Raw genomic sequence first — 19,870 nt, forward strand, 5'->3', positions numbered from 1 at the left:
AAAGCGCTGCAGTCAACGTAGGGGACAGAAGAGCAGCTGCCTCTGGGAGACAGAGATGCTGGACCTGTACTCAGATGTTCTGGATGGGTCTGTCTTGTTGAGCCTCGTCTGTCCTCCATCCTGGACACGGAGCCCTTTCTGTCATCGTGGCCGTTTCTCTGATGAGACGGGCTCGCCCTTGTTATCCTCGAGCACGAGGGGTCTTCTGCACTCACCAACGCCGATTCTTTCCAATGGCGTCGGGGAGGAGAGTCTATTCCGGGAGCACCAATCTGACAGAAAGAGAAAGAGGCAGATAATTATTGAGGAGTTCATTTTATTCATGACTTTGTTTAATTTGATTATAATTAATATCTACATGCTGGTGTTCTTAATTAATTCTGTCTGACTTGACGGTAGCCTGTGGAGTTTTGGACCACCTGTGGGGTCAAGTCGCACTGTTTTGATGAATGGGCTTGTTGCACAGGAACATGCATATGTGCGCAGGGGTGTCACAATACTGTGCCAGCTGTCATGGTAAGTGTCCACAGCATTGGTCATTCCCATGCTTCCCATTCATTGTCTATGTGAGCGGTGGTGCAATGGATTCTGGTAGCACTGCTTTGCATTTCAAATGTCAGGGCGTCTCGATGTCAAGGCTACTTTATGCAATTCAGGGGCGTCCAGTGTGACTTGCTGCCTCTGGAACCTCCCGAAAAACTATAAACTAACAATTGTGCAAATGCATTTTTTATTTCTCGACTAAAATGTCTTCAGAAACACATTTCACTGAGTTATTTTAGTAATAAAGGACAAAGTTTGGCCTTTGTGTCCTAAAACGCCCATGTGGACAGGAACCACCAGTTTGTGGTTGTAACGTTTCAGTGGATGCAAGAAGGTATCTACAAGTTTCCGGGGGAGTTCACTGGGGAAAACAATTATTGGTGCTTGGCAGACCTAGTGTGAGTAACGATTTAGAAGTGTTAGCTAAGTAGGCTTAGCAATAACAATAGTGTTCATAATAAGTCACAAAGCTATCTTCATGGATGAATAATAGGTCACACCAATTGCTGTAAGAATGATAATAAGCGTCCTGTTACCACGGAAAATGCTGCTTCCTGTCAAGTGACAGGATGCGCCGGAAGTCGTGCCCATAATTTGTTCAAGGTACCATGGGGGCTAGGAATAAGGCAGATACCAGGGTCCAAGGACTGAAGGTGCAACTTGGAACACAGGTGCAGCGACCAGAGATGAAAACATCTCTTAGTAAGGTTTAAGGAGGTGCGTTAGTTTTTTAGGTCCTGGTAGGTTTAGGCACTGTCCTGCTGCGGACACCATCAAGATCTGGGTCTCCTAGTTTGAGTACTGTCCTCTGCTACACACTCGAAACCTAACAGGCCAAAGTAAAAATTTATATACAACCCTGATCCCTTTAAATTTGGGACCCTGTGATTCAGAAACAGTTCCTGAAACTGTAGTTTTCGTTCAAATTTGATGCATCCTGGCATCAATTTAATATAAGACCTCCAAAAGTAGCTGGGCCAGGTGCCAAATTTTGGATTCAGCATTTACTGAATGTTCAGTGTTTGGTAAAAATTATGCAAATAATGGGGGTATATTTATGCAAAGTGAGACGAACCACAACATCCCAACTACTTTGGAATCAGAATTCCTACTGAATAACAAAATATTATGTGCAGGATGAGGATGCAATAAAAAAAAGACCACCACAAGAAATGACAAAAAAGTATTGAACAATGCAGGTTTTAAAATTTTAGAAAAACTCAATGGTCTTTGGTGAGAAACATTCAATGTTAAGTAACTGTAAGAAAACTTGACTTGTTACCACTGAGGCTTAACGGGAGCACAATATAATGACCATGATGAGAAGTGCAGCTAAATGCCATCTGTAAAACGGCGACACTCACTTCTGTTGGCACTTCATGGTGGCGTGGAGAAGGCAACGGTGACAGGCGGCTGTTGTGTTGGACCCGGCTGTGTTTCCTGGGCAGACAGGATGTTGAAGGTCAGTGTTATACACTCCCAGCACCCTCACCTAGACCAAATGTGTCAAACGTGTCTGCAGCCTTTACCTTTCAAACGGGATCTTTTTAAACTCGGACTCCCTCACGTAATCAATCACCTGCTTCTGTGTGCGACCGCTGCAGAGACAAGTACAGGAGAGATGATAATGAGCTATTCTGGGAGAGCCGGACTGGACTGCTAAGCGATGGGGAGACGCTGCAGCCCTGATAGACGGAGAGCGGCTTCACGATACAAACTCTCTCTGACCTGAATCTGAAGGAGGAGCCTCGTGTGAAGAGCACAGGTTTGGGTTTGGGCTTAGGTTCCTCAAAGAGGCGGAAGAAGGCGTGATACTCGACACAGATCTTCCAGAAGACTTTACAGCAGTCTCTGCTGCCCATCAGAAACTCCAGAGTGTCCTGATATGAACTCTGGGGGACACATAAAAACACTCCTCAAGCACCGAACACTGATGGGTTTTATATCTTTCAGTGTGATTTAGGGACTCACATTTAGGTCTGGCCTCAGCTTGATGAGGAAGCGCTTCCTCTTGAAGCTCAGCTTACGCACTTTAGACCAGTTGAAGGCGTTAATCTTTGTGTGTCCCTGCAGTGATGAAAGAAGAATTAACCTTTATAGCTCAATCTTAAAGGGACAGTTTACCCCCAAATCAAAACTTACACATTCCCCTTCTCAGCTGTAGGGCTTTTTATCCCTCTAGATTGTTTTAGTGTGAGTTGTCGAGGAACTATTTTTTGCTCATAAAACATTTTTTTTAAATCCTCAAACTGATCTTACTAAAGCACAAATGCACACCCACAAAGTTTTCCTAATCACATCTGTATCATGCCAACAACGTCTTACATCAAGCATCATTACACACAGCAAGCGTTGACCCACAAACCTGAAACACCAGGACGCCGGTGTGCGCCACAGCCAGGCTTAGCCTCGTGCCCTCACGATCCTTGGCAGGGTGGAGGCGAATCCCGTACATCTCCAACCTGCGCGCCACTTCTAGCAACTGATAGTCCGATTCTGCTGGTGTTTGACCTCTGGTGACGCAAAACACAACAGTACCAAGATAAAGAATGAGGATGGCGGTATTTCAAATTTTCATTTATATTCATTATAATCCCCAAAGCCTGAAATAATTCATCAAATTGTGTCATCTACTTTAATTAAACATTATAAAAAAAAAAAACACAAACAAGCGACTCTGCTGTAAAAACTCCCTTGAGGGCCAAATGTGTATTAATCCACAGCTGAAAATAGTCCTTTATAAATGCACTTTTTAATCATGACTCACATTTGCGATAAAGTACCGTGTCCAGCTGTTTTAGCAAATCACAAGGCCTTTATACAAAAAGAAAGAACATTTTTACGATGGGATTTTAAAGATTTACATCTAGTAATAACTGGGCTTTGGGCTGAGAGCCACAGAAAGGGCAGAGAAGTCAGGAAGTGCTGCGTGATACACTGGCTCATTATTGGTTTTGGTCTTTTCACGAGATTTGTTGACATTAAGAAAAACCAAATGACAGCGACCTTATCTGTAAATCTGTGTGTTGGCATTAAATAACACTTGTATGGGAGGGTGAATTAGGACGCGGCAACATTAAAAACTCTAATCCTACCTCCAGGTGTTAACACTCTGACTTAAGAAGTGCACACTGCCTTTTTTGGACAAATGCATTAAATCCCGTCTTATCGTCAGGCTGTGTGTCTCACTAATTGAGGTGAAAGACCGAGTCCAAGTGGATCCAGGTTTCTAATGTTTATCTGACTTTTTGGAGCCACGGTGGAAGGTTGGGGTGGGGTTGCAAAATGTTAACTAACTTTCCTAATTCTTATCAGTGGATAAGCCTTCCTGTTTCCTGTGTGTGGTACTTAATAAGAGATTTAACTCGGTGTGGCACGCTGCCAGAAGAACTGCAGTTATCAACTAAGGAAAAAAGAGCAGTCAAATCTAACGGAGCTCCTTTCATGTGGCAGACGCCCACTGTGTGTCCATCTCTGGCACGGCCCGCCGCAACATGGAGGTGAGACAAGGGTTGGCAGAGCTCATATTCAAATTTGTTCACTGATGAGGACATTTTGAGGGAGGAAGGCAGGAGGAGATCTGGCAAGTGTCCAGTAATATACTCCCAGCTGCATACCAGTCTTAAACCAGAGGCTGATGCACAGAGAAGTACTGGGGAAAAAATAGCCGAGCTTAACCAGCTTCACTTCAGACAAACTCCTTCATGAGAATGTGGGTTTTTAACCTACTAACCCAGCGGCCAGCTGCTGTGTGAGTCATTCGATGGGCCGCAGGAAGATTTTAGTACAGCCTTTTGTTGCTAGAGCAGCAGATTAAATATTTTGCACTGCAGTCCAGAAGTTGTAAAACATCTTACAAAGACTAGCTTCTCTAAGTCGGTACATGATGAAGAACTCAACACAGCACTCTTGTGAAAGAACCCATTCATTCAATGGTTGATTTCCTGAATGTGTCACCTGTGTAATAAAACTTCCCCCTGGGACATGGCGAGCTCTGAAACAACTTTTCCTGTTCAAGTGTTGTTCAGCCACAGCTTTATCGAACTTAACACAGACCTTAGAAGAAATAACCGCATCAAAGAAAGGCCTTGTTTTAAGATTGTGTTCCAGAAACTCACATATTCTTTGAGTGAAACTCCATGATCTTGTCAATCAGGGGCATCTGATCTGGGATGTAGTTGTTGTTGAGGAGGTGTGACCGGCACTGGCTCTCCTCAAAGTCCCCAATCTCAGCTATAAAGAAAAAGGTTGTTATTGTAGAAATACTTGCTACAAAATAAAGATAAGTGACACATTTAAAGGAGAAAACAACAATAAAGGAGACCTATTATGCTTTTTCTTTCCTTTCAGTGTTTTATAAAATGTAGGTTCTTGTGGATGTAAAGGTCTTCAAAGTTAAAAAGGTTGAAGTCCACACCAACAGAAGCTCCCATCTCCCACAGAAAACCCTGCTCCTGAAATGCCTCGTGGGCAGTGTCGCCTTTAATTCTGTGACTTTCTACATCATCATCATCAAGTATGTAAACATATTCTCGTAGTAAACACAATTATGAACCTGAAAATGATCATAATATATCTCCTTTAAAAGCTCACTTCCATGTGCTGGCTTGACTTGACTGGGTTTTGCATGTGAAAGTGCAGATATACTGATTTACTGATGATGAGCTTGTCTTGAATCTATGACGTTTAAAAGCAGTGCCCTCTTTAATACTGTTTACTGCTGCACTGTGCAACTGTTGTTAGTAGCCAACTATTGTTAGCAGCCAGTGACTTAACATTGATTTTCAGGCTGCTGCTTAAAAAAACATGACGAATGATGAAATGTATCTAAAAAAAAAAGGAAGCTTCAAATGGTCCCTGATTTATAATGAAGCCCATTTGAAGCCATCACATCCCGTTTGGCGGACGTGCTTGTAATCAACTCCCGAAAGGGTCCATCTTGGGCACAAATGTGCACAACTCTGCGTGTTTCAACTGGTAATAAAAATGCAAATCAATGCGTCATGGTTTAAAGGGGCTCTGTGTAACAATTTGTAGCAAATTGCATGTATTAATCACAATTTTATTGGCCCTATGAGACCTTCCCTGTCTCTCTCGGTTGGCTATACAAGCCTGTGGACGATTTGTTGAAGTTGTTTAATGTTCCTGGGCTGTTGATTTCTTTGTGAAGGACTCAGGTTGGATTTACAGTGACAGTCCAAAGGATGTGACTTTATTAATGTTCTCGAGCAGCTCGTCTCCGCTGCGCTAACAGAGAGCAATGTTAGTTTATGTTGGCGGACTCCTTTTCTACACTAACAACCAGCTTTCAGCACAACACAGAAGTTCTTCAGAGTCTCTTTAATGCAGCGAGGCCAAGAGTGCAAATGGAAATGCCCCATAAGTGTCTTATTAGGCTTTCAAAATAGCTAATGTGCTTGTTGGCACAGATTCTGCAGTTCTGTGAACTCCACCAGAGGGACGACCACCTTTCTTCCAAAGATATTTCTTTGTGTAGTATTCTTCTGGTAAAAAACACACTGACTGATATAACTGATCTCCATCATCCTGCATGTGGTCTTTCATCACTTGTGTAGCAGGCTGTGGCACAAAAATGTCACGTTATGTATATGCTCAGTGTTTCCTGGCATGGCACCTTGATGTTTGTGTGGCTGTTCTGACGCAGTCCTGCAAGATTATGTTCCGACTGAAAGGTATCCATAGCAACACGCGGATAATCAATTTGCAATGCTGTGCAGTGTGCTATATAACAATGTTTGAAGATAAGCTCTGTGTGAAAAAAGCATAACGTGTCTTCAAAGACAGTAATCTGATCAGTCAACTCTTTGGTGTCTTGAGCTAAATGAGGAAGCAGCCATGAGGAACTTACACTGGATAATGTGGGAGACCATCAGCGCGGCGCTGCTGTCGTTGCAGGTCAGACGTCCGACGGAAACATCCTGTTTGATCTGGAGGGCAAACAGGTACCTGGAAGCAAACGCAAACAGTTTTCACAAATTCATCAGAGTAGGTGTCGTTTCTGGCGCAGCAGTGAGATCACAAAATCTGAAGCAACAAAATGTCTGATCGAATTCAATGCATCCCGGCTCTTTTAATGTCACACAAGACTTTCAAAGGATATATAAGATTTACTGACTCTCTTATGTTACAGTTCTGCAAGCCAGAGGAGGAATCATTGTAGTCTTAATAGAAGATACAATTTTGTTTAAACAATAAGAATTAGGTAATAGTCCAATCAGTATATATCAAATTTAAACATGTTTTTTTAAATATTGGATTAGAATTGAATTGAAATAGTTTGGCACATAATAATTAACTTAGCGAAGCTGCTCTGTTGTTGTTCATGGTGCTGGGTCAGACATGTGTGAGCTGACCAATCAGAGGAGACAAGAAGAGACAGGAGCTAAAGCTGAGAGTTTCAGACATTTTGGGAATACAGTGCTGCAAAACAAAATAAAACTATGAACCTGTAAATGAGCATAATATGTCTCCTTTAGGACCAAGTATTTAATGTGTAATATAATAGAGACAGATTTTGTGTGCTGGAAAATTAACATATTAAAAATAATGTATTCATTCCAATTATTCCTGTTGCACTGCGTGGTTGCGGTGTATGTGAATATAAAGATTGGCAAGTGCTGAAAAAAAAAAGCATCTAATTTTAAAAAAAAAAAAGATATATGTGAGTTCTCAGCTGAACAGTACGTACACAGGCGTGTCGGAGGAACATTACTTTCTGACCACATACTGTTTCTGCACTCTGACAGTGGAAACATGCAAGCCATGAGCCTGCTCCACAATGAGGACAGAGAAACCAGAAAATCATTAGCGCCGTGCTAATCTCCTGAGGGCTAAATCAGAAACATGGCAGCCATGACATGTGAATTGCACAGCTGAGGAGGGAATAAATCTTTTGGGAACTGGAGCACATGTTTCACTTATGCTTCTATAATCGCTTACGGCCACAGCTGAAGTCATTTACATGTATACTGAGAAACCATATAGACATATCTATTTCAGTGTCAGCTGGAGGATGTGCGTGGTGCAGAGATAGAAGGAGTTTAATTACGTGGAAAGAGGAGCTCACCTTGTTAGCTCCTCCAGCAGCTGGGCGTGGTCCGGAGGAAAGAACTTCACAGCAAACCTCAGGATTGTGTGCTTCGGCCCTGTGGGATCGATGAGTTTGTAACAACACACGATGGATCACCCTATGGCACGCCATTTTCATAATTGTCATAATGGCAACGGCAGCCTTTTGAAAGCGGAGGGCATTGAGTTTGTGGAGCAGCCTATTAGAGGTGGCGATCATCTCGATAAATTACTTCAGACAGACACTTATTGGATTTTTAAATGTGATGCTTTGGTGTATCCAGATCTTAATGAGGAAACAGATTTGAGACCATTTTTGTGACTATCTTTATTATTGTAATGGATACAACCACCTCTGCAGTTCCACATATTTTATCAGTGGTGTATTTATTGTGCGACATGCTGGTGAAGTTCAGCTTCATGGCCACTAATTCTACTAATTCTTTCCAGTCACGTCCTGAGGGAAACTCAGGAAAATTATTGCCAGATATTGGGAAATATTATCTGGCTTATATCAAAATGAAGGGGAAAAAAAATCTATGAATTTCAACACAAAAAATCTCATTAGAGCTTTAGAATATCAAATCACCCATCTTTGCTCGCTGCGTACTGGCCTTAATACACCCAGGTGTGACTAAACTACAGGTTATGAACTTTTAAAATACAAACATGTGCAATGATCAGTTATCTTATCGGCCATGAGAGGCAGGTAATTGGTGGTTAGCAGTATCAGCTGAATCGTGCATCCCTACTGAACATTTAGCCTTCATGAAAGGAGGATTTACTGCAGACGGTTGTTATAAGACTGCATTAGTTTGAGCTCGGTGAGTGTAGATCGCCTACCGGATAGAAAACCTATTTTCTCCTTGTGAGTGAGATTCACACAGTGGTTACATTTTCCAGACAAAACAGTGACACATTCAAAGAAAAAGATGCCTTGAAAGAAAACCATTCAAAAAAAACAAAACAACTTACGTCTGAGCTGCTTGATAATGGGCTTGATATGGTCTAACCAAACCTGTGGAAAAATGACAAAAAAACATCAGTAAGTAGCCAGTTTTAAGAGCTATGTAAGAAGAAGCACCTTTTTTCACTCACCATCATCTTTTGATGGTTCTGAAACTCCAAGCCAAAGTAGTCCCCTTCGATGAGGTTCATGTGGGAGCACACCAGGTCGAACAGCACCTTGCCTGAGGCTTTTTGCTGTGAACAGGAGGGAAAAAAACAACAAAAGCTTTCGGGTTAAAATAACACTTGTCTGGGTTTTGTTCTCGGCAATTCAATCCAAGTGACATTTCGCAGTCGAGGGACACCCAAACTTCAGGAGACCCTAATGATAAGACTTTGAGACAGAGGAACAGTGACAAACAAAAGGCCCAGTGCTTTGTAGAGCTGTCAAACCCTGTGGAAGTTAATGTCACCTAACTGGACGACAGCTCCTCTGCTATTCTCCCTCCATCCACGAGCCTGGCATTCAAAAGCTCAGCTGGCCACAAAAAGCTACTGCAGCTACAGGGGGCTGGACGCCGTCTTTGATCTGTGTTTTCAGTGTCACTGCTGTCACTGACGACGGACCAGCAGCCTTTGAGGCTGATACAGTATCAGGACGGGATAAAGAGTCTCCCTGACCATCTCTGTCCTCACTCACCCCTCACACGGTACACATAAAGACTTTAGAAGACCAACTTAACCGCCCACATTTTCTTCAATGTGACGGCACACGAACCTCAAAAAAGTCTCCATATCTTTGGAGCGGGAGGAACGTTCCCATGCAAGGTCAAATAAATGTCAGGGATTTCCACGGAAACACTTGTTCGGTTATGGACACCCTACAGAGACACAGAGCTTGTCTTTCTGCTTGGCTGCTTCCTCGTGACTGGTTTGCACCAGAATGAGCCACAGAATGAGATTGTTTATAGAAGCAGTTGCCGCTGGGCTGGATAATGATCCAGGGCTGCGCCTGAAGGAAGCAGTTTCTCCTCTATTTTTGCAGGAAAGGACAGTGAGTTACTACAAGAATTCCCTGAACTGTGTTGACATCCTCCTTTCATCCAACAATAAAGTTGTTTGCCGGCCTGTAAATCTATGTTGTGTTTCAAAGGCAGAGAATGACACTGCCTGTGTTCCCATTAATGCTTAGAGAATAAAAACTTAAGCTCCACCAGCTTAGTGAGAGGGTTTACACTTTCACAACTGAATCCATAATCTTCCCCAAACAAGCCCCCCACCCTCGCTCACAGCTCCTCCCTGTGTCTATCTGTCCTTCCTGTGTGTAGCACCACCATCTCTCTCCAGGCTGCCTCACGCAGTGCAGAGGGCATCCTACCACCGAGGACCAGCTGTTTCCATATGGTGAAGGCGCTGATGAGGGAAGCCACAAGGAGGCTGGAGGGGGAAGAGGCCATCAGCCAAAACACAGCCCTCCACACACACACACACACACACTGCTTCCTAATAGACTGCTGCAGCCGAAGCAACCCCTGAATGAATTTCTGTGTCTCCTTTTTTTCTGCACCGATTACAACAAATGTGCTCTGCGGAGGCTGCAGGAGCAAGAAAAAGCAGAGAAAATCGAGCCGAACACAGTGGAGGCTGGGGAGTGTTTCAGTCTCACTGGAGCACTCTCATATCCAGACTTATAAATCTGCTGTCAGTGTAAAATGACCACGAGCCAAGCAGAGATGGGTAAGGCAGAGGCTGATTAGAGCCAGGCAGCGCTTGATTAAATGCAGCTGTTGCAGGCCGGAGTTATGGTGCTGCCATTTGACACTGCTGCAGCCGGCACAATAACAGCACTGTCCTTAATGAAGCACAAGTCGCACAGATTGACTGCCGTCGTGACGCACGCACTCAGAGGACAGTATGTGACACAGTCTTCACTCTGAGGTCTAACTGCTACAGTATAATGATGAAATCTGGAATGAATGCAACGTCTTACGAAACTGAACTCTGGTCATCTGGTGTGATTCAAGAGCAAAATATGTTACACTACATGGAAAAAGTGGTAACACTGGCATGTGTCCCTTCCATCACAGCATGTTTAACAGTATAGTGTCACCAGGGGGCGCTCATCTTAGGCACAACACCCACTTGAATGCCCCCAAAAAAGTATATGGACGCCACTGACTGTATAAAATATTAACGGAGCTTCCGGGTCTGAAAATTAGTAATTGATCAGCGACTGTAAAGACAACCCGAAGGGACATTACTTCATATTTCAAGGTCAAACAACACTTAACAACAATATCATCACACATCTTGGACACATTTGTTTAAGCCTCAATTCTGTAAATCACGGTTCTTTTTAGAGAAAAGTAGACGACAAAGCATGGTATGCGTTTAGGGTGTGGCTAACGTGTGACTGACAAGTCGTTATCACAGTGTGTTCTCAGATTCTCAGTCAGATCCAATCAGGATGTCTTCCCCATCGCCATCATCTTGTCCAAATAAGCGCTGCAACTAATGAGTATTCTCATTACTGAATATTCTACCAATTATTTGTCATGATTAACTAATCAATTGTTCAGTCTATAATGATCACAACGTTCCAGAGCCCAACATCCATCTTCAAATTGCTTCTTTTTTGTCCAACCAACAGCTCAAAAGCCAAAGACTCTTCATTAACTATTATTAATACAAAGAAAAAGCAGCAAACTCACATTTAAAAGGCTGGAACCAGCAAATACTTAGAAGATATTGCATGAAATATTACTGAAATGATTAATTAATTATCAAAATAGTTATACCCGAGGCTGCAGAACGGTGGTCTTCAATTCAATACTGTAGGTGACGTCACGTTGGGTTTACACTTGGTGGACACTCAAACATTGTTTAACATCTCTTTCCAAAACTATGGGCTTTATCTAACAGCCTCTACTCCTCTAGGAAGATTTTCCACAATATTTTGGAATCAGGCAGCAGGGATTTGCTCCAATTCAGCCACAAGAGCATTAGTGTTGTGTGATAAGACCTGGCTCACAGTCAGCACTGTAGTTCATCCCAAAGCACTGATGTCAGGGCTCGGTGCAAACCGGTCAAGTGGTTCCAATTCAAACTGGGAAGCCTGTTACTTTATGGACTTGGTTCAAAAAGGAGAAGGAATTTCCCAAGTTGAAGACACACAACTATTTGAAATAGCTTGTCTAAGCTTCACCTTAAACTTGAACTAAATGGCCAAGCCAAAACCAAAAGTATGAGGATAGTGGTGTGTATAGCGATCTTTTTTTTTTTTATTCATCTGCCTTTTTCTGCATCGGCCATTTTGACTTGTCATCGCAGGGAAAGCACTGGTGTGACTCATAACATAAATTATGGTTCTGTTCTGTCCCAGGAGCCATGACAGTGCGACAGTGAGCCAACATGCACAACACCAGGACCCTGAAACTGAAGCAGCTAAATGGAAATTCAGCCATCATTAATTTGATTATTTATACCTTTGCATTCCTACTGTCACAGGTCAAAAAGTCTCCAGTGATAAACACCTACTGTCTGTTTATGTAACAGCATCTTGGCAGTAATCAATGCAGCCACAATGTCTGGTCAGGGCGCCTTCAGTGCACTCTTAACACGGCAGAGATCACACAATAGCACACTTTATTGATAGCTTGTAATGGCTGCCAAATGTAACTGCCAAACCTCAAACACAATACTCAGGCTTTACAGCCAGACGAGCAGATGTGTGAGGCAGTGCTTTGAGATAAATGCTAATGTCAGCGTGCTAACAAGTGCAAAGTTACAAACTAAAAGCGTCATGATTTCTTTTTGTAGACTACACATTTAACATTTAAAGGGTAACTCCACTAATTTTACACATTGAAGTGTGTTTACAGGTCTTGGGGAGTACGACTGCATATGTGAAAAAAAAAGTTGTATAAAGCCTTTTGTGGCTCCAGAGGAAGCCTCATGTCATCTGATAAGTTGCATTGTGGGTAATGTAGGCACCAGGTTTGAGCCAATTTCCTGATTTAGCTAACTGAAGCAACAGTTTATTAATTCCATTATTAAATCAAACATTTTTACTTATTATAGAAGAAGCTGCGGTGAATTTCATCTTTTTCATTTATTCTTCTCTACTAGTCTCCAAATTAACAACTACAATTGATATAAACATGTTCAAACTTTCACCACGACAACTGTGCACTAATGCAGATACTGGAAAAGCTAATGTTACTTTTCAGCAAATGGTGAATTACACAGTTGCATGCACAGTAACACAAAGAAGAAGCTGTGACTTCTTCACCCTGACATGCAGCTGACACCTGATTTCTCACCCTTCTCAAATATTGTCATGCAGGCAGAGAGGTTACAGACTAAAAGAAACATCACGCTCAGCAGCTGACGTTTCTTTCACCATCCACATTGCCAAGAATATGTCGACGATCTGCAATTTTATGACCTCTATCTATAAAAGCACTGGAGCTCGTTTACATGGGAGCAGCCAATTCCTGAGTGCGCCGATGCATCCTGATTCAGCAGGCTCAGTCCCTGGTCAGACTTGCGGGGAGGGTCTGTCTGGGTTCATTAGGTTGGAACATAGGCTCATAGGATGCTACTACTGTTTACATGTGTATGAGTGCTAGCATGCCCGCATCGCTACACTGACCTCCACATGCTCCGACTGACAGAGGAAGGCTAAATAAAGATGACAGCGATGTCTGCACACATGTCCGTTTGGGTTTCCACTTCAGGGTAGACCAAATACCCACACCCCCTCCCTAACCCCCACCTCTTGTTAGTAAGCTCCTGTCAGCAAAAAAAAAACAAAGGTCAGGCGCAAAGTAGCCTTGTGTTCCCCCGACAGTTCCCCTCCAGGAGGTTTTGGTATGGCCCACTTCACTTGTAATAAGCCAGGCCGGGCAGTGCTCACCAAACTTCTCCTGGGGGAGTGTGGCGGGTGGGTGGCATGGGTGGTGAACAGACTGCCAAAGCCTTTAGGCTCTGGACAGACAGAAAGAACAAAGGGAATCATGGCTGGTTTAATATGGGAGTTGTGGTGGCTGCAGTGCAGTAATGTTTTTCAAGCCAAGTGGTCAGCCATTGCTTGACAGGATACCAAGAAGGGACTTCAAATGTTTTATTCCATTTTGTCTCGTCTTGCTCATTGGGCGACTTGTAAGCAATATGGTACAAACCACGATACAGAGATTCAAATTATAGGAAAACTGTGATTGTATAAAGAGCACACCACCGTATGCAAAAGATACGGCCTTGAGATAATATCACAGTATTTTTAGGGTATATGGCAATACACAATATATATCTCGACGTTCTGCTCAAAAGCACTTCATAAATGTCAGGACTAAGCAACAAAATCAAGTATCACCATCATTTTGATCAAATACCTTGATATAGACAATAATGAAGGTATGACTATTCGTTCGTTTGTAAAATATTAATACAATGACATGTTTGAAAAACAATCATCGGTAATCAGGACTCCAGACAGGACCAATTAGAGACAATGCAACTAGATATTATAGCTAGGAGCACCTGTGCGACTTGCAAGTATGCCCCCTGTGATTTGCTTTCATCATTAATCATCATGTTAAATACCAGGGGAAGTGTTTCTGCTGGTAATGTTTTGCCATGGCTGCCATAACAATAAATAAATAAATTTTAAAAATCACAAAAAAGCCCCAAAATATTCTGGGATCAATTTAAGTGGTGCTCCTTAATTTTGTGGTGGTGCTCCTATAAAGAGCGATGTAACAATATCCAAAATCTATGATAAAATAAAAATAAAAAAAAGGGTTCTTGCAGGATTCTTTGGTTTTTAAGAATCGATACAGTATCACGATACTAAAGTGTATCGATACTTTCGTACCAGCCAGGCCAGCCCAGTGGTTCAGCTACACCTTGAAAGATAATGGAGCAGTCATCTCACAGCGGGAGGTTTTTTTCTGCTGTGACATTAAGCAACATCACAGGAAGCTGATCGAGGTCAAAGATGAAAGAGACTGTGTGATTTAAAGGAGGGAATAAGAAAAATCCAGAAGTGGGAAAAGGTCATTTTTGCATCCGACTGTCTCCACTGCTCATCTGATAAGATGACAACTTTCGGAGACTTGAAACTGACTTCAGATGCTGCAGTTTCTCTGGCTGCAACTTTGTACAGTACATGTGAAGCAGCGGCAGTGGAAAACCCCAGGGGAATGATTTTGGATACTTTTAAGTGAGCCGTGGCTCGTCTGATAACACTGCTAAGGGCTGGGCTGAGATTACAAAACTGCTTACAGTAGCAGGCAGATACGTTCCCACAGTGAATCCTCCCGGTGCTCTTATTGAAAACATATGTGAAGACCGCACTGACTGCCTGTCCCATACTCCCACGGGTTCTGTCGCATTAAAGTAAAAAAAAAAAAAATCCAGCTATTTTAAATATGCTACAGCACATGTCGGCATCTTTACATGCGTGGTGGTGCGGCTGTGCATGAGCAGGTGTATGGTGCACACAGTAAGGGAAGGGTAGGACAGAGAGGTCAGTGGCAGCTAAAGCTCATTGAGATTCAGGTCTCGTGCTGCAGAGGTTCCCAGGGTGACTCGACTACAGCGGGAAGCTGACAAAGAGAGAACAGCGGAGGGAGGCAAGCCCACTGATAATCCTGTCAAATCACCTGCACACCCTCGCTGCCCATACGGATGTGTGACCGTGCATATGTTTGTGGCGGCGTGTTCGTAATTAGGACAGCTTTAATATAATTATAGCTGTCCGAAGTCGTGTTACCTTTACAGGAAACACAGAGTAATTAAATTATTTAAGTATCAAGGTTTTTTCCCTTCTTTGTTTGTGTTTTTTTTTTTTTCTCAAGCTGCAGATGAAAAATATCAACAACAAAATGAAGGGAAAAGTAATGATTGGGCTGCCACAGCTGTCAGAGTCATTCTGTCACAGTGGGCCAGCCTCCAGGCCCCGAGAGGACAACCATGAAAATAATGTCCCCTGGATTCAAAAGGGGTTGAAGCTGAGATGAAGGTAGCCACCTCCTCCTCCGTCTCCTCCTCCTCCTCCTCCTCTCTGGGACACTTTCCCCACTTTCCCTGCCTGCCTTCCTCTGAGCCTGTCTGGGCTGCTAGAAACATATTGATTTTGCATAAAGAATAATTAAGAGTCCTGCTGTGACCGTTGTGCTGCTCAATACGTAACAGTGCACGGCTCTGTGCATTTGTCCGAGGACCTCCCACTGTTAGTCAGAGCGCCATAAATCAGAAGATAGATTTAATTGTTGTGGGTTTGCCATCGTTAGCGCTGACGCTAAACAAGCAGCTGCAGAGATTCAAACAAACATGCCAACACACTCTGCTATTCTTGCAAATAACAAGTCACGCAGTTGTATTTAACATCCACTGATGCAACACGACACAAATTCTATCACGTCTGAGTCTAACTTGGAGTATCATTAAAATAAGCAGAGAGCAACAGAGGGCTTTAAGGCAGCTGGAATTACCAAATAATTTGGCCTCTTTTTCCTTCATCTGCCTGAATCCCTTTCAGAGCGCTTCAAATTCTGAACCCATGCTGGTTTTTCACCACTACCACCCCTTCCCAGAGCCAGGGATTACTGTCACTCGGGGGGAGGATGCGTCACTTCACATTAGGCACAAACTCCACATTTAGTTTAGCTCGATGAAAGCAGACTGAATAACTGAATAATACATTTTAAACTGCTATTACCATATCACCATAGGAAATGTAACAAAAAAATGAAATGGCGTGAAAAAAGAATTTAACAATTGCAAAAATGCAATTTTCACCACTAAAATGAATCACTACACTTCCATATAACAAGTTAGTTAAGTTATAAATGATGGCAGGATATTTTAGTTTTTAATCAGTATGCAAAACACGTTCATCTCTCCTGTACAGGGGTCTGAAAACTGTACGGTTGTTTGAACAACACTGTAGAAAGCTCCTCAAAATTACTTCCTATTACTACAGGCTGGGCTGTCAGTACCGATACCAATCCCTTGACTTCAATACCAGTTCCTGAGCGATACTCTTTTAAATATCAATTTATGAAATCTGTTTTCACAGAGATAACATCACACATACACATGGTGAGTCTTCTCTGGGGGTCACCTAGTGTTTTTCCTGCATGCCCAGAGATAGCCAATCACCAGCACTATTAGATCTTGGCACCACAAGCATGCTGCGTGCTTACTGGCTCACTGACGGTGATGAGACAAACTCCTTAGGTGTTGAAATTTGGTATCGAATGGCATGATACTTGATAGTACTGAGGCAATTTGGTTGGTGCCACAAAATTATCCTGGTTTGATAATCACAAGCAACAAACTCCAATATGGGACTAAATTCTTCTCCATCAGACAGACTTCTATCATAGATCAGTCATGGACAATGAGAACTGTGCATGTTTTCTTTGAGTTTCAAGCAGTAAAAGATGAAGCATTGACATGTTTGAGTTAATTCACCCAACCTGACACCACGTGTCTTGTGACTACTGTGCAAGCCAATGACCCATACAGTCTGTGAGGTGTGGGGAAGTCAAGCATTGTATATTTGACATAGTTGATTTACTTAAACACTTTCGAAATCTATTCATGTAAAAAATCATTTGGACGAGGAGGAGTGGTCATGGCATTTTACACAACTGAATGCTTCCACTAACATGATGGGTATGAACTGTACTGTATTCGTATCAGTACGACTTACGACCTTATTAGATCAGTGCACATCTCCAAGCAAAACAAAAAATATATGTAATAACCAAGGACAAAAAGAAATTTTCAGAATATATTTTCATAGATCAATTGCTTCAATATTACTTGACGTGCGCGCAGCAATTCAATATATATAATTACGGAATATTTTGCAAATGAGCCGAAGGAAAATTAACAGCTTTCTCTCTCTGTCATCTTTGTGTAAAGGGAACCACCTGCAGAATTAAGAGACCGCCGGCTCCCTCATGTAGCTGTGAATACTGTAGAGCACTGTAACTGTGAAAGCAATCAATAGGTTAATTAAGAGATTAATTAAGTGTAACTGTGAGAGACAACTCCCACAAGGTCAGGCCAAGACAGAGGCAAGCCTTTCATATATAATCTGAATACAAAACATGTCACAAAGGTAATTCTTAATGATTTGGATTGATTAAACGGTCAGTGGGCTCCAGCCAGGCTGGCCTGATCCTCGGGACAGACGGTCTTATTACAGGATACACCAGAGAGCTGAATCTAAGGGATCTTCTAGTGGATAATACAGCTATGGCAGTATTGCAGGCTGAGGTTTCGTGGTTGCGTCTGACACTTTACCCCATGAGTTGTGTTTGCTAAAAGATAAAAAAAAAAAAACAGTGCAAACAAATGCATCATGGGGTTTGGATGAGAGAACAGCAATCTAAATTAATCTCAGAGCGACTGACGCAGGCCACAAAACCAAAAATATGAGGAAAAACAGAAATGCTTCCATAATGGAATCAAGTCCTCATCAGTCCCCTGCATAACAAGCTGGAAAAACTGCAACCCCGAAAAGTCACATCCAATTCACAATCTGTCACAGTCCACCAAACCGAGCAGCGCTACCTTCCAGTTCCATTCGCCTCCTCCCAGTAAACCAAGCCAGTGCGCACCAGGATCATTTACGTCTCCACTGAGCGTGACACTTCCTCCGAGGATCTAAATTTTAGATCAGTTGTGGGACAGTAAGCAGCGGTGTACGCCTCTCTAATTGCCTGGGCAACTGTTTCGATATACAGTTTCTTCATTTAAGTGTGGACACTGCAGGGACTGTAAGACAACCACCTCAAATTCATGTCAGAGTTTGTTGAAGAAGCAGCCGAGCAGCTGCCGAAGCAGCGGCCGGGGTATTGGCTCAGACAGATCAGTGTCAGGCGAGGTATAGTTTCCCACACCTCAAACCCCCACACACCAATCAGATACAAAACAGATGGGACACATTCCAGTAGAAAAATTAATATCCAAGGTATAGTAATTAAATATAAGTAAATGTGCCACACTGCCTGTATAAACAGCAGCTTGCTAATATTGGAGCAGACACACTGATCTACATAATCAGTGTGATGTTGCTTCTGTGCTGTGTGTGTGCTGGAGAGATGAAGAGAGAGAACAACTGAGAGAGCACCGTGATAATATGGGATGTCATTAATATATGGCGCATGAGCATTAATAGGAACTTAATTAATTTGGCTTCCCGAATTCACAGCCAAAGACATTAACTATCCTGACACACACAGATGCAAAGGTAGCAGCTACAACACACCGAACAAAAAGGAGTCAAAAAATGATATATATAATATATAATGATGCTTCTATATGACCTACATAATCAAAAGAGACCATTAGCGAGAAGAGCTAGAGCTATTTCTGTAAAGTTATTCTTAATGCCCGTCACTGGGTCAGTTCTGCAGCCTGAGGAGAGAAGCTGCTCTGTAGTCTGGTGGTTCGGTAGCGGGTACTTCTGTATTGTCAGATTTGCTGTTGGTTTTGCTATAGAGCTTTATCTTGCTGTTAACTTATTTGTATGAAGATATAACATATCATGGAAATGTTGACTTTAGCTTTAGCTCAACAAAATCACTATTATCGAGCTCTGGCCACACTTTTCCATCCGACCACGGCCGAGTCCATGTGAGTAGTAACAGAGCCGAACTCGACAGGCGTTCTGTGTCTTAAGTCCAAACCTGACCCGAGCCTGATGCAGTTAATGTATGCTGACCTACTGAGTTACCCTGTCACACAGCTGTTACCTTGGCTTCATGCCAATTTCTACATAATGTTGCTTTAAAATATGACCGAAAAGCTAAAAATGCCCATTATTATGTAATTTCTCTACTCTGTCAGCAAAAAAGACTTAAAATGTTCAAAATAATTAAAATAATAATAATTTAAAAAAGACCTTTATAATTTGTAGGTGCCCGAGGCAAATTATTCACATCACTTGTTTTGTCCAACCACGTGTCCAAAACCTAATCTATTATCATATACTGTCTAGTAAAGAAAAGCTGATTTTTTTATGGAACTAAGACAACATTATTGTGATTTTTGCTCACAAAATGACTCAATCATGAAAATAGCTTCCATTAACTATCAGCTGATTGACCAATAGATTAATGAACTATTTGTTCAGGCATTAAAGACCACTTATAGCATGACAGATGATTTTATCCATATTTCCCATTGCTAATTAGGTCTGACACTAATGACACACTTCATTCTTGATTAATCTCTTTAATATTTCTTCAATTCATTTGATTAATTACAG

General features: G+C 42.3%; 1 protein-coding gene across 3 annotated transcripts in view; it reads right to left on the reverse strand.

Annotated features, from left to right (window-relative positions):
* Positions 1-19,870, reverse strand: part of LOC311262823 (FERM, ARHGEF and pleckstrin domain-containing protein 1) — a 65,573-nt gene that overhangs the window by 18,188 nt on the left and 27,515 nt on the right. For all 3 annotated transcript variants that reach the window (XM_084362561.1, XM_084362559.1, XM_084362560.1), the window contains exons 3-13: positions 8,731-8,835; positions 8,608-8,650; positions 7,631-7,709; positions 6,413-6,510; positions 4,662-4,776; positions 2,909-3,056; positions 2,515-2,610; positions 2,272-2,435; positions 2,073-2,141; positions 1,908-1,983; positions 65-272 (exon numbers count right to left, since the gene is read on the reverse strand). In XM_084362561.1, the coding sequence (XP_084218687.1) occupies positions 65-272; positions 1,908-1,983; positions 2,073-2,141; positions 2,272-2,435; positions 2,515-2,610; positions 2,909-3,056; positions 4,662-4,776; positions 6,413-6,510; positions 7,631-7,709; positions 8,608-8,650; positions 8,731-8,835 (1,201 nt within the window). The remainder of the gene's footprint in view (positions 1-64; positions 273-1,907; positions 1,984-2,072; positions 2,142-2,271; positions 2,436-2,514; positions 2,611-2,908; positions 3,057-4,661; positions 4,777-6,412; positions 6,511-7,630; positions 7,710-8,607; positions 8,651-8,730; positions 8,836-19,870) is intronic.

The sequence above is a fragment of the Pagrus pagrus genome (assembly GCF_965226575.1).
Source record: "Pagrus pagrus genome assembly, chromosome: 9".
In the NCBI taxonomy this organism is placed as follows: Eukaryota; Metazoa; Chordata; class Actinopteri; order Spariformes; family Sparidae; genus Pagrus; species Pagrus pagrus.